We start from the raw sequence: 15417 nt of genomic DNA, 5'->3' as shown, positions 1-15417 counted from the left end.
TTGTTAATCCATGAATCTTTATTGTGTACAACTTTTTTTTTTTAAAAGTACATAATAATGTTGATATGGAAGTTCCAGAACTGGCCTCTTGTCTGTGACTTTGAAGAGTAGGTCATTGCAACTGAGTAGATTTAGGAACTCCGAAGCTAGAATAATTGATGGGGTAGCACTATTCATGTTGTTCCAAAAGTCTTAGTGCTATTTTAAACTTTAATAGCATAAGATAAATAAACCCTATATTTATTGGAACCCCCCAGTGGCAGGAAAGAAGAGGGAAAGACTATAAGCCGTGCACTAATCTCATTGAAAAAGGAAGGAGAATGTCCCAGAAGGTCGATAGGAAACCGCCACCAGGATCTAAACTGGATGATAAATTTGGATCCCACAAATCTGAAAGGAGGTTGCAGATTTCAATCTCTCTATAACTTATTATTCAACGTATTTCTTGCCCATTGTTTAATATGTTACAATGCCAACAAAAACAACAAAAAATACTGGATCCCTAGATATTTCAACAGCCTCTTTCCCCCCCTGCCCCCCAAATATTTACACAGAGAGTCAGCTTATTTTAATCTAAACACTTCTGGGACACTCTAAATGTCACCTACCATTATAACTATTGTTAGGAATGCTTTTTCTAGAATGAAAATTCAATAATTATTTTGCCATGAAATTTCTAAAATACAGAATGAAATTGAAATATTTTAATTGAAGAGTAAGATAACATTGATTCCCAATGCAATGTTTACCCTCCATTTATCTTGTTAAAAGCAAATAGGGCTGTGTCACCTAACCCTGATTGTCTCCACCTAGCTGCCCCTATACCATCTTATTTGATCATTACATCTAACCTCTGAGGTACCTTCAGGTATCATCAACCTTATTTTACAGATGAACAAACTGAGGTTCAGAGGTGTTATCTGTCTTTCACATGATCGTGCGGCTAGTAAATATTGATGGCTGGTTTTGATTATGTTTTTCCTAACTCTAAGGCCAATCATGATGCTTTTCAAATTGTAGTTGAATATAGCCAAATTTAATTTCAGTAGGGAAAATAATTACAGACTTTGAAAAATTCATGAAAACGATGTGTTTTAAATGAACACCTTGTACCAAGTTTCTGCAAATCATAATTTCTTTTCCTTTCCTTTTTTTTTTCCAGATACTTGCCCAGCAACAGGAAACGTCAGCAGTTGCAAGGATGCCACCTCCAACCTTTCTAACTACCTTTATATGTTTGTCTTGGGACAGCTATTGCTGGGAGTAGGAGGAACCCCTCTTTACACACTAGGAACAGCCTTTATTGATGAGAGTGTTCCCACACATAAGTCATCTCTCTATATAGGTGAATTTGTGTTCTAATATAATTGACCCATTATGGCTTTTTGTTTGATATGCATTGTAAATAAATATATAAGTATTAGTAAAAAAGGTTAGTAATGTTTCAGGCAGATCTTTCCCATTAAACTAAACTTGCATAATTGTTTATAATTTATGAATTTTCATAACAAAAAGATATTTCTTAAGAGCTGTTTAGTTAGTATAATATCCACTGAATTCTAGTTACGTTAAAAGATGATGGACATCATTGATCTAATGATCGAAGGTACCTCAGAGTTTAATTAAGAATATCATAACATCCCTTTTTATACACTGTATTTTCTTGCATGTATTCCAATTTCCCAAGTACTCTTATGTATTTTTTATTTTGAAACAGCAGCTACTGCTGTTAGCAGGGACTTGTCTAATGAGAATATATTTTGGCCTTAGCAGGGCAGACAGAAGGCTATATATAAGATTGTCCCTAGCGAGGCTAGCAGGAAGGAATAGCCTGGTAGCAGTTAACTCTCTTCTCTTTTCTTATCTCTGCTTCACCGCTTCTTTCTCTATTTTTCTTCCCTGGGTTGTTGGTGCAGGACTGTTAGACATTCCAGCATATCTCCAACCATTTTAGGAGAAACAAACACTCTACTGAATCTTTTATCTGAGCCATATCTCTAGGCTCTGCAAACAGAAACCTGATATATCTGCATTGATCTCTTTATCTCTATCAGTCCATCTGACCATGTATATAGGTATAGATCTATCAACATAGATACAAATGTAGATTTAAATATATTGATACAGATATAAAAAATAGTATTTTCTTGTGAAAGGATTTTTCCTAGAGTGCTGTTTTCTTCAAATGTAGTTGAACACAGAAAAAGTAATCATCATTCACAGTAGTAGATTTATGGGCAGATGCAAAGGTAGGGCCAAATCCTCGTAATCATAAGTATCAGGTACATTTACATCTCCTAGCTGTTTTGGCCTTATGTCTATAGCTTAATAGCTTGCTAACTGAACAAATGCTTTAATAAATGCCATTTATTAAAACCCACAGAGGGATTTTCAAAGTGATGTGCATGAAACAAAAAGTTAAACCTATTTTTGTTGTGAATTTAATCCCCATGCAATTTCACACTTGTTGTACCATAAAACATTCTTCACATTATAATGCATTTTGAAAAAACAAATTAGGCATGTTTTCATGTTGTCTTTTGTTTTTCATAGGAATTGGATTTTCTATGTCAGTCCTAGGCCCTGCTATCGGATATGTGTTGGGAGGACAGCTGCTAAAAATCTATATAGATTCTGATATGGGGAAAAGGCAAGTCAATGTATTTTTTAAACTTGTAAAAATTGTTTTCCTTCTTCATAAGTTTTGATACCAGAAATCTTATACTTTCTCAATATCACTGGTTTCTGGTCCATTCATATATTCTTTTCTTGTGGGACTTTTATCCGTGTAGTCCCCTAAGTGTTCCATCCACAAAACATCCTCCCAGCATGCTAAGGTCATTTGTCCAGGTTGCTTAACATTAGGTGGGTTCTAGTACAGCATGCCCATCTATCTGTTCAGCTTTGTTCTTGGTGCATGACCAGTCCACCCACTTTTTCTATATAATACAGCTTTTCAATTTTGTGCCATTCCTGTACAAAATTTAACATCGATAATATCTTGAAGCATATTTACATTCACCAAGTGCCTCTCCATATCCCTTCATGTGACCTGCAGTTTTGACTCTTCAGAGATTGTGATATTCTATGATTTGATGCTACATAACATTACCAAAAAGAGTATTGGTTTTAAAATGATGAATTTTGGTTTCAAACAGAAGCTTGCTGTTGTTGAAAACTGCCTAATTCCTCAAATGCATTCCAGCCCATGTTCCAACTTTTAGTAAATTCTGTGTTCAGGATATTATGACATAAGAAGACAGCCCTCTGCCCCCCCCCTCCCCCCCGCACCCTTATCATTTGCCTTCAAAGGGCTTACAGCCTACTAGGGGAGTACAAGAATATAATATTCAAACATAAGCCACTACAATATAATTTGGGGGGGGGGAGATAACTCTAGGGGCATCAAGAAAGCTGAGCCAGAAAGGAAGCTAAGGATTCTGAGAGATAGAAGTAAGGATAACAGTGCATTCCAGGCATATGGGACAGCCTATGCAGAGGTATAGTAGAGGAAGGAAATGGAATACAGACTGAGTCAGGGAATATCAAGCAGGGCAGTTAGGTTGGAATGGAGAATTCATGAAGGAGAGTCATGTGAAATAATCTGGAAATTTAGGCTTTAACTCTTAAGTTGGTGAGTTCATATTTTGTTCTAGAGGTAATATTGAACCAGAGCTGGTTCCTGGGTAGGGGAAGGACATGGCTGGACTTCTACTCTGTACCTAGTCAGTTGTATAACTAGGTAGGTATGACTTGCTATAGAATATAGTTAACAGAAACTTTCCTATTTCTTTTTCATTTTCACCAGGATTTTCACTGTACATGTATAGAGCAGCCCAATTTGGAGAGATTAAAAAGTAGTCAGTGGCTTGTTAGTATTTTTGATGACATTTTCTCAGTAAAAATACTACCTACCTATCTGCTCTCCCCCACTCCCTCCCTCTCTCCCTCCCTCCACAGTTTGGCATATTCCCCTCTTTTAAATATAGTCAATCAAGTTTGATGCTTCTGTGCCCTCAAAATTGTATCAGCAATAATAACAAACCATCTATATGTGTATTTATTCTGGTCTGGCTGTGCTATACATCCTTCTTTTCATTGGTGCCATTTTTATTTCATTATGCTGAACACTGGAAACTAATCTTAGAATCCAAAGGTATTGGCTCCATTGCCATCAGTGGAGAAAAAAGGTTGTTATGGAAACCTAAATAGGTCTTTTTCCCCCCACTGTGTCTGCTCTCCTTTTTTTATCCTTGACTGTTCTTGAGATGATCTGACTTAATTGGCTCTTGTGCCCAGCTTTCTTTAAACTTCTAATTCCTCCATTGCTTCTTGCTGTTTTTGTCATTTGAGTTAAAACTTCTAATCTTCTACCATCTCTTGGAAGGCCTTCAAACAATATCCTACAATAAACCATGTCATTCTACTCATACAATTGACTGAAAGGTATAGAGAATATGAGATTTCACTATGCCTATTGTTTATGCACTATAGAAAAGCATTTGAATCAGTAGACTGAAGCCAAAAAAGTTTTTCTTCTATATGAGTCAAAGTCACAGAAGATTCTTTGAAAGATGTAACAAAAAGGAGAACTTTGACAATTCCCTGCTTTAATATCATGTGAGATATATGCCAGGGTGACAGAAATATAACTAGCAGCACTATAAGTCCAGCTGAGTTGATTAATTGAAGCAGAATTACTTAAAGGTGGTGAGATTCTCCAGATGTACCTATTTGCTAATGACATTGTGCTGATTGCATCAAGTCTCTGAATTTTTCAAAGCTTTCTAAATAGGATACATAATTACTGGAAAAAAAAATTAGCCTTAACTATCTACCGAGACAAAAACCTTGTATGTGAAGAATTTTCCAGACTATGATAATACCTCCAGGTACTAGAGGGCAGCAGCGGTCCTCCTATGAAGGGAAGAGTGGTACCCAAGGCCTCACTCACCCTCTCTTGCTCAGGGCAATAGACAGGCCATTTTGAAGGATACCCTTAGCAATCACAGATCCTGAGTCTTAATTTTGGGATGGTGATGGGAGGCAGGGATGAGACTTGGAGGTGGGGGTGGAAGGATGCTGATTAGCTTTTAGAAACTCATATCAAGGATACAAAGGCCTACGTCTTTTCATAGCACATTCTGGGGAGTGGATGTGGCAGGGAGGATCCTAGGTCTCTGGGAGACAGAGACTTTGAGGTCCAGGCATTGCAAGGCACTATAAGGAAGAGGCCCTGATAAACTGGTTCTTATTCAGTGACAGACAATTTCTTTGTTCCTTCTCTCCTCATCCTCATGATTCAGAGTTAATGCAGGCTAAAGGGAAGATCCTTTTCCCTCTCCTGTGCCTACTTTCATTGCTATCCATTTCAAGTCTAGGCCCTCTATAGTGCTTACATAGCTTTCTCTGACTTCCCCTTCTGTTGAACCTATTCTACTCATAACAGATTTTTTTTCATTCTTCACTTTACAACTTCTCCATCTTCTTATACTAATAGAATCTTGGATCTCCTGGAAAACTGCATCCTTCATTTCCAACTATCCTTTAATTTCTAATTATCCCACTCCAATCCAATCCAACCGAATCCCAGTACTGTGCTAAGTGCTGGGGATACAATAAATAAAAAATAAAGCTAGTCCCTGCCCTTAACAAGGTTACAATCTAACGGGGGAGACACACAAAAAGAAGCAGGAAAGGGGGGAGGAGAATGGGATAGTAGGGGGCATTCCGTTTCATGGAGCTGAAAGCACTCAGGGTAGCAGATACAAAGCGGAATGATCTGAGTGTAGTTTCTGCCCTCTTTAAAGAAAGGCATTGGGAGGAGTTTGCTACTCTGCCCTCCAAACAGAAGACAGGAAAGGCTGAGGGAAGTGGAGTCCATCAAGGTTTAAGTTAGCAGCTTGAGGAGACTGCATAAGACTGAGGAACAATGAATTAATCATGAACATACATGTGTGCATTTTTGCCCCTAAATGACTTGGAAAAAACCATAGAAGGCATGTTTATCAAATTTGTATATGACCCAAGGCTGGGAAGGATAGATAATATATTGGATGATAGAGTCAGGACCCCTTGCCCCAAATTTTCATTAGGCTGAATCTAATAAAATGAAATTCGTTAGGGATAAATGTAAAGTCATACATTTGGGTACAAAAATCGGGATAGTGAACAACCTTGATTCCATGTCAGATGAGGAATGATTGAAGGAATGGGTGTGTTGATCCTGGAGAAGAAAAGATAGTAGGGACATGATAGCTATCTTCTCATATCTGAAAATTTGTATGTGGAGGAAGGACTAGATATATTGTTTGGCATTAAAGGGAAGAACCAGGAGCAAGCAATAGAATTTGCAAAAAGCAAAATTTACATCACACGTCTGAACAAATTTGCTGACCATTAGAAATGTCCAAAAATGGAATGAGCTGCCTTCAGAGGTAGTAGTTTCCTCTTTTGTGGAGGTATTCAAGCAGAGGTTAAGTGACCACTTTTTGGATGTACTGTAATAGAGCTTTTAACCTTCGCATATGGGTTGTACTACATGGCTGCTGAGATCCCTTCCAACAAACATAGTCTGATTCTGAGTAATCATATTGAGAACCTTTGATAAGGCATAGGCTTTTTGCAGGCCTTATTAGGGGAAAATTCAGCCTAGGTCAATATGATAGCTGTCTTGTGATATTTTACTTTTATATAATTCTGCCACTGAGATGCCAATATTTAAAGAGCTTGTAGTCTTTAAATATTTTTGGAACATCATATAAAATTTGTCATTTAAAATGCAATAGTTTTAGCTTTTTTTCTTTATGGATAATTTTACTATAGTAATTTACACTGTAAAATATTATAAAGCTTTAATTATACTAAGTATGTTTCTATTAAGAAAATAAGTAATTATTTTTTTTTCCCCATTAAAGAACTTTTATCACTGAAGATGATCCCCGCTGGCTGGGTGCATGGTGGATTGGGTTTATTTTGTGCTGGTTCTTGGCATGGTCTTTAATTATGCCTTTTTCTTACTTTCCAAAGCATTTGCCAGGTAAGTGCTCAAAAGTGGTTCTTTAAACTGAAGGAAATTTTTTTTATTGTTATAGAAGGTATATTTATTTAAGTGTAAGAATAAGAAGTTGACCAGTAATTTCATTGGTACAAAAAATTCCTGGATGAAGAAACTCCCTTTGTCAGTATAGATTAGCACCTTCTCATAACTTCTAGACTTAAAAAGTTGCTGGTGCATTGAAAAGTTAAGTGCCTTGGCCAGAGTCACATAGCATGTCACTCACAGGTAGAACTTGAACCGTGATCTTCCTGGCTTTGAGTCTGGCCCACTAGCCAAGATACCACACTGGAAAATTCATTCTGCCTTCCATGCTGAAACTTAAGTTTCTTATTTGTATGAAGATCATGGTACGAGTATTATAAGCGTTGTTGTGAAATAACTGTTATTTGTAAAATTTGGTCTCATTCCTAAGTTGGAACTTCTTGAAATTGTATATTCTTGTGCACATGAAGTTAAAAAGAGAGGAAGAGATATTTGAAAAGAATAAAAAGACTATCAAAAAAAAGAGGGGTTAAGACTGAGTACATAGTTGGGTTGAAGAGAGTTTCGTATGGCTCTCCAACTTACTCCTTGTGTTATCTTGGACAAGTCACTGAAACTTTTTGGGACATAATTTTCTTGTTTCCCAACTAACAGGGTTGGGCTAGATGACTTCTAGCCCTTTCAGCATTAGATCTATGACTCTTTACTCAGATACTCATATAGTCTCGAGTATAGTATTATAGTTGATATTTCTAAAGGTCATCTAGTAGATCTAAAGAGCAGGTATGTACAATACAAAGTATGACCTCCAGCACTGGCTTTAGGGCAGCTAGTTGGCACAATGGATCGAGTGTCTGCATTGGAGTCAGCCTCAGATATGTATTAGCTGTGTGACCCTGGGGAAGTCACTTAACCCTGTTTGCCTCAGTTTTCTCATCTGTAAGATGACTTGGAGAAGGAATGGCACACCACTCTAGTATCTTTGCCAAGAAAACCCCAAATGGGGTCACAAAGAATCAGACATGAGGCCACATGTGGTGCTTGGATGTAGCCTTTTGATTGAGTCCAAGGTTTACAGAACAAGTCCTTTTATTAAGGGGATTTGTTCTGTGAAGTTTTGGATTCAGTCACTTGAGGACCTAGAGGGCCTCATGTGGCCTTGAGGCCACAGGTTCCTCACTCCTAGCCTAGATGATGCATACCACTCATTTGGTTGGAGCTGTGGATTATTCCAAAGTACTTGATTGGTTAGTATGTTATTTTTTTAAAATTTTTTAAAATTTAATATACTTAGTTTTCAGCATTGATTTTCACAAGAGTTTGAATTACAAATTTTCTCCCCATTTCTACCTCCCCCCACTCCAAGTTGGCATATATTCTGGTTACCCTGTTCCCCAGTCAGTCCTCCCTTCTGTCACCTCTCCACTCCTATCCCCTTTTCCCTTCCTTTCTTGTAGGGCAAGATCAATTTCTACGCCCCATTGCCTGTGTATCTTATTTTCTAGTTGCATGCTAAAACTTTTTTTTGTTTGTTTTTGAACATCTGTTTTTAAAACTTTGAGTTCCAAATTCCCTCCTTTCTTCCTTTCCCACCCCCCCTCCCTAAGAAGTCAAGCAATTCAACATAGGCCACATGTGTATCATTATGTATAACCCTTCCACAAGACTAACTATATTTTGCTCCTTCCTAACCTATCCCCCTTTATTGAATTTTCTCCCTTGACCCTGTCCCTTTTCGAAAGTGTTTGTTTTTAATTACCTCCACCCCCATCTGCCTGTAACCAGAATGGCCTTTGTTTTCTTTGAGTGACTCAATTTATCTCAGTAAGCTTTACTAGGTGCTAAGCCCCAGGGCCAAACCCCATTAGGTGTTAATGTAATTCATGTGGATATGAACCTCCCAGGGTCCTAAAGGGAGAGGCCAACTCAAGAACCAATCACCAGAGCCTGAGCTCTGGTGATTCAGATGATGTTTGATGTCTGAAGCCCTATAAGAAGGGAGGACAGAGCCATTTGTGCAGGGCTCTGGAGATGGTGTTGATGAGGAGACTCTGGGCAGCTGTAGCTAAGGAGCCCTCCAGCTTGTAAACCCTGATGTTGAGATTTTGTTGAACTCTGGTAACTATGTGTTGGGATTGAATCAGACAAAGTCTGTTGATGTTTGAAATTTATTTGCATTTTTGCTTTGAAGTTCAGGGTGCTGGATTTTTCCCCTGAACTAACTGAATGATATTTGAATGCTGAATTAAAAGTAAGTTTGTCAACCCCTTCACCTTGCTTCCCTTAATTAAGCAGATCAGAAGAACCTGTGTTGGCAGCTTTCTGGGTGCTGGCTGTGGGTGAATCTTATACTCCCACAGAAGCTGCTAGCCAGATTGTTGAAACACTGCCCTCCCTTCTATCATCTCCCCCCTTTTTTTATCTTCTTCCTCCTTCTTTCCTGTGGGGTAAGATACCCAATTGAGTATATATGGTATTCCCTCCTCAGGTCAAATCTGATGAGAGCAAGATTCACTCATTCCCCCTCACCTGCCCCCTCTTCTCTTCCAATGAACTGCTTCCTCTTGCTACCTTTATGCGAGATAATCCACCCCATTCTATCTCTCCCTTTCTCCCTCTCTCAATATATTCCTCTCTCATGCCTTAATTTGATTTTATTTCTTTTAGATTTCTTCCCTTCATCTTCAACTCACCCTGTGCCCACTCTCTCTCTCTCTCTCTGTATATATACACGTACATATATACATACATACCCACTCACATATACATGTATATACATAAACATATGTATACACACACACACACACATATATATATATATACATATATATATATATATATATATATGCATATTCCCTTCAGCTACCCTAATAATGAATCATACACATCATCTTTCCATGTAGGAATGTAAACAAAGTTCAACTTTAGTAAGTCCCTTGCAATTTCTTTTTCTTGTTCTTTTTCTTGATTACCTTTTCATGCTTCTCTTGATTCTTGTGTTTGAAAGTCAAATTTTCTATTCAGCTCTGGTCTTTTCACTGAGAAAGCTTGAAAGTCCTCTATTTTATTGAAAGTCCATATTTTGCCTTGGAGCACGATACTCAGTTTTGCTGGGTAGGTGATTCTAGGTTTTAATCCTAGCTCCATTGACCTCTGGAATACTGTATTCCAAGCACTTCAATCTCTTAATGTAGAGGCTGCCAGATCTTGGATTTTTCTGATTGTGTTTCCACAATCCTCAAATTGTTTCTTTCTGGCTGCTTGCAGTATTTTCTCCTTCATGTGGGAGCTCTGGAATTTGGTGACAATATTCCTAGGAGATTTCTTTTTGGGATCTGTTTGAGGAAGCAATTGGTGGATTCTTTCAATTTCTATTTTGCCCTGTGGCTCTAGAATATCAGGGCAGTTCTCCTTGATAATTTCTTGAAAGATGGTATCTAGGCTTTTTTTTTGATCATGGCTTTCAGGTAGTCCAATAATTTTTAAATTATCTCTCCTGGATCTATTTTCCAGCTCAGTGGTTTTTCCAATGAGATATTTCACATTGTCTTCCATTTTTTCATTCCTTTGGTTCTGTTTTATAGTATCTTGATTTCTCATAAAGCCACTAGCTTCCACTTGCTCCAATCTAGTTTTTAAGGTAGTATTTTCTTCAGTGGTCTTTTGGACCTCCTTTTCCATTTGGCTAATTCTGCCTTTCAAGGCATTCTTCTCCTCATTGGCTTTTTGGAGCTCTTTTGCCATTTGAGTTAGTCTATTTTTTAAGATGTTGTTTTCTTCAGTATATTTTTCAGTATTTTTTGGGTCTCCTTTAGCAAATCATTGACTTGTTTTTCATGGTTTTCTTGCATCCTTCTCATTTCTTTTCCCAATTTTTCCTCTACTTCTCTAACTTGCTTTTCCAAATCCTTTTTGAGCTCTTCCATGGCCTGAGACCAGTTCAGGTTTTTCTTGGAGGCTTTTGTTGTAGGCCCTTTGACTTTGTTGACTTCTTCTGTCTGTATGTTTTGGTCTTCTTTGTCACCAAAGAAAGATTCCAAAGTCTGAGACTGAGTCTGGGTGTGTTTTTGCTGCCTAGCCAACTTACTTGACTCTTGAGTTTTTCAGTGGGGTATGACTGCTTGTAGAGTAAAGAGTACTATGTTCCAAGCTTAGGGGGATGCACCAGCTCTGGCATACCAGCACTCCTCCTTCCCCAAGAACCCCCAACCTGGACTGGACTTAGATCTTCAGCAGGCTCTTCACTCCTGCTCTGATCTGCCACTTAATGCCTCCCACCAGGTGGGGCTGGGGCTGGAAGCAACTGCAGCTGTAGTTCTGTAGCTGCCCCACCTCCGCTGCCCCGGGGGTGGTGGCCAAATCGGGAACTCCTTTCACTCTGTTCCCAGCAGCTTTTCCCACTAACCTTCTTTGCTGTCTTTGGTGTTTGTGGGTTGAGAAGTCTGGTAACTGCTGCAGCTCACTGATTCAGGGTGCAAGGGCATGCTCCGCCTGGCTCTTGGTCTGGTTGGTCCGGCTCTGCTCCGCTCCGCTCCCAGCTCTGTGCGGGATAGACCATACCCAGAGACCATCCAGGCTGTCCTGGGCTAGAGCCCTGCTTCACTCTGCTATTTTGTGGGTTCTGCAGTTCTTCTCTGTTGTCTTTTGTGTTTGTGGGTTGAGAAGTCTGGCAACTGCCACAGCTCACTGATTCAGGGCACTAGGGCCCGCTCTGCCTGGCTCCTGGTCTGGTTGGTCCATGGCCCACATTGGCCTCCGCTCCTCTCTGTTCCACTCCTAGCTCCATGCCTGAAAGACCTCACCCAGCAACCATCCAGGCTGTTCTGGGCTGGAGCCCTGCTTCTCTCTGCCATTTTGTGGGTTCTGCAGTTCTAGAATTGGTTCAGAGCCATTTTTTTATAGGTTTTTGGAGGGACTTGGTGGGGAGCTCACGCTAGTCCTTGCTTTCCAGCCGCCATCTTGGCTCCACCCCTCCATTAGTATGTTATTTTGAAGTAAATGTTATACATAAAGAGTAAAGCTACAGACCATACATATGGTATAAAATACATTTCTCATTATGCAGGCACAGCAGAAATACAGGCTGGAAAAATTTCTCAGACCCATCAGAATGAAAGTGGCACAAAGACTACAGACAAGAATTTTGGGAAAAGCATTAAAGATTTTCCAGCTGCTCTTCAGGTAAATAGAAATTTTGCATAATTTATCTTCTCTACTCAAAGAAATACTGCAAATACTCAAGGATAACCCAGGCTCCTCTCCTATTCAGTTCTGGACCAACTTGGTGTCCATTTACAGTGACTGTCTCACAGACACACAGACACACACACACACACACACACACACAAGACATACATACATACAAAAAACATATACACATAGGTTATATGCACTAATGTGCATGAGTGTATAACCAATACGTGTCTCTGTACATAGATACAGATATAATGTTAATATAATATGCAGATATATACCAATGTATATCATTAGAAGTTTCAATTCTGGGAATTACCCATGTGTATTCTACTAATCTGTAGCAAAAAAAGAGCTACCTTCCCAGCTTGTACCACCTTCCTAACCAAGCTATTGTGAGTAAAGTGCTTTTTTAAACTATATAGAAAGGAATTATTATTCCTATATTTCACTATGATTTTTGAAGAATTAAAATTGCAGATGAAACAAAAGGAAATAAAAATACATCTAATTTTAAATAGGCTGCAGAATTTTTTAAAAAATTTTTATTATTAATATTTTTAGTTTTCACCATTAATTTTCACAAGAGTTTGAATTACAAATTTTCTCCCCATTTCTACCCTTCCTGCCTCCAAGATGGCATATATTCTGATTGCCTCATTTGCGAGTCAGCCCTCCCTTCTGTCGCCTCACTCCCTCCCATCCCCTTTTCCCTTACTTTCTTGTAGGGCAAGATAGATTTCTTTGCCCCATTGCCTGTATATCTTATTTCCCAGTTGCATGTAAAACCAACTTTTTTTTTTTGAACATTTGCTTTTAAAACTTTGAGTTCCAAATTCTCACCCCTCTTCCCTTCCCACCCACTCTTCCTAAGAAGGCAAGCAATTCAACATAGGCCATATGTGTATCATTATGTAAAAGCCTTCCACAATACTCATGTTGTGAAAGACTAACTATATTTTGCTCCCTCCTATCCTGTCCCCCTTTATTCAATTTTCTCCCTTGACCTTGTCCCTTTTCGAAAGTGTCTGGTTTTGATTACCTCCTCCCCCTATCTGCCCTCCCTTCTATCATCCCCCCCCTTTTTTATCCCATTCCCCTTACTTTCCTGTGGAATAATATACCCAACTGAGTGTGTATGCAGCTGTAGCTCTGGAAGCAGCCTCAGGATACTCTGCACCACCTCTGCAGCCTCCAGGATGGTGGCCGATCATGAACTTCTTTCATTTGCTCCCAGCAGCTTTTCTCACTAACCTTCTCTGTTGTCTTTGGTGTTTGTGGGTTGAGAAGTCTGGTAACTGCCACAGCTCACTGATTCAGGGCACTATGCCTATTCTGTCTGTCTCCCAGTCTGGTTGGTCCTGGTGCAGCCCATGCTGCGCTCTGCTCTGCTCTGCTCTGCTCCCATCTCCATGTGGGGTAGACCTCATCCAGAGACCATCCAGGCTGTCCTGCACTGGAGCCCTGCTTCCCTTTGCTGTTTTGTGGGTTCTGCAGCTCTAGAATTTGTTCAGAGCCATTTTTATAGGTGTTTGGAGGGAACTGGGGGGGAGCTTTAGGCACATTCCTGCTTTCCAGCCGCCATCTTGGTACTGCCCCACCCAGGCTGCAGCATGTTAACAATGATGGCATTATCAGAAAAAAAATAGGGTTAGCTACATAGGATGAGTCTGGACAGACATCGAGAATGTTGCACTGGAATTCATGGATTATTAAACTAGAGAAAGATTACCCAGTATATTGTATAATAGATTTGTAATGGAAGATGAATGTAAAAACATGGAGAGGAACCTATTGTAGGAATGGAGGAAGTTCCCACATCAGTGAGATCACGAGTCTATCAAGGTGTGGAAATATTAGGAAGACAATGTACATTTTGGAATAGAGTAACCACAAGGTCACACTTGTGCATTAAAAAGATTATTTTTGCAATTGCTTGAAATGTATTGGAGAAGAGAATCAGTCAACAAGCATTTTTTAAGTGCTTACTATGTGTCAGGACTTGAAAGGCAAAAATATAGTCTTTGCTCTTAAAGATATTACATTCTAATGGAGAGGAGAAAACATAACAACTATGTATATGCAAGGTATATGTCATGTCAATGGGAAGTAATTCCAGAAGGAAGGCACTAACATTTGTGGGACAGGAAGGGACTAAGAAAAGAAAGCATTCTTTCATAAAGTGGGATTTGAGTTGAGTCTTAAAGGAAGTCAAGAGGCATAGGTGAGGAGAGAAAATATTCCAGTCATGAGTGACAGCTGGTTTAAATACACCAACCTGAGAAATGAAATGAGAGGAATAGCATATACTCCAGTGTTGCTGCATCATAGAGTTTGGGGTGGGAAAAGATGGAGAGGCTAGGAAGGGTCCAGATTGTGAAGGGATTTAAAAGTTGAAAAGATTTTCTATTTGATTCTTGATAATATAGAACCACTAAAGTATGGCACTAAAGTTGAGTTGACCACACCAGTATGGTTGTGAATCTAGGTGACTGGTAGGATTATGGTATGCTTGGTAGAGATAGGGAAGTTCTAAAGAGGAGATGCTTTTAAGGACAAAGATAATGAGTTTTGTTTTGGACAATCCCTGGCTCAGCCAGTTTGAGATGTCCAATAGAAGGTTTGTGATATGAAACTGGATGTTAGGAGAGAGGTAGAGGCTGAATAAATAGATTTGAGAATCATTTGTAGAGAGATGATAATTTTACCCGTGGGAAATGAAGGGATCATTAAGTAAGACAATATAAAGGGAGAAGAGGAGAAGGGCCAAGGAGAGCTACTTGTGGGATCTGGAAGAACATCCAGGAAATGACAGAGGAGGGGACTAAGCATTTACATAGGACCTGCTATGTGCCAGGCACCGGACTAAGTGCCCAGGAGAGCAGGGTCATGAAAACCTAGAGTTATAAGAGAGCATCTAGGAGGAAAAGGTGATCAACAGTATCAAATGCTGCAGAGAGATCAAGAAGGATGAGGAATGAGAAAAAGAAATTTGGCAAATAAAAGATCTTTGGTAACTTTTGAAATAGTAGTTTCAGTTGAATGCTGAAGTTGGAAGCCAAATTGTAGAGTGTTTAAGAGAGGAAGTGGAGATTTTGATTTTGCATGGCTTTCTCCAGGAATTTAGCCACAAAAAAGAAGAGATATGTGGGAAGATAGTTTGTGGGGAAAATAGAATTTAG

At 39.2% G+C, this 15417-nt stretch overlaps 1 protein-coding gene across 1 annotated transcript in view; it reads left to right on the top strand.

Moving 5' to 3' along the window:
• Window positions 1–15417, top strand: part of LOC118833991 (solute carrier organic anion transporter family member 4C1-like) — a 116031-nt gene that overhangs the window by 61522 nt on the left and 39092 nt on the right. The window contains exons 3-6 of the mRNA XM_036741431.1: window positions 1163–1345; window positions 2554–2650; window positions 6918–7039; window positions 12108–12223. Of these exons, the coding sequence (XP_036597326.1) occupies window positions 1163–1345; window positions 2554–2650; window positions 6918–7039; window positions 12108–12223 (518 nt within the window). The remainder of the gene's footprint in view (window positions 1–1162; window positions 1346–2553; window positions 2651–6917; window positions 7040–12107; window positions 12224–15417) is intronic.

This window comes from Trichosurus vulpecula, chromosome 1, assembly GCF_011100635.1.
Source record: "Trichosurus vulpecula isolate mTriVul1 chromosome 1, mTriVul1.pri, whole genome shotgun sequence".
In the NCBI taxonomy this organism is placed as follows: Eukaryota; Metazoa; Chordata; class Mammalia; order Diprotodontia; family Phalangeridae; genus Trichosurus; species Trichosurus vulpecula.
This window is presented reverse-complemented; position numbering and strand designations above follow the sequence as displayed.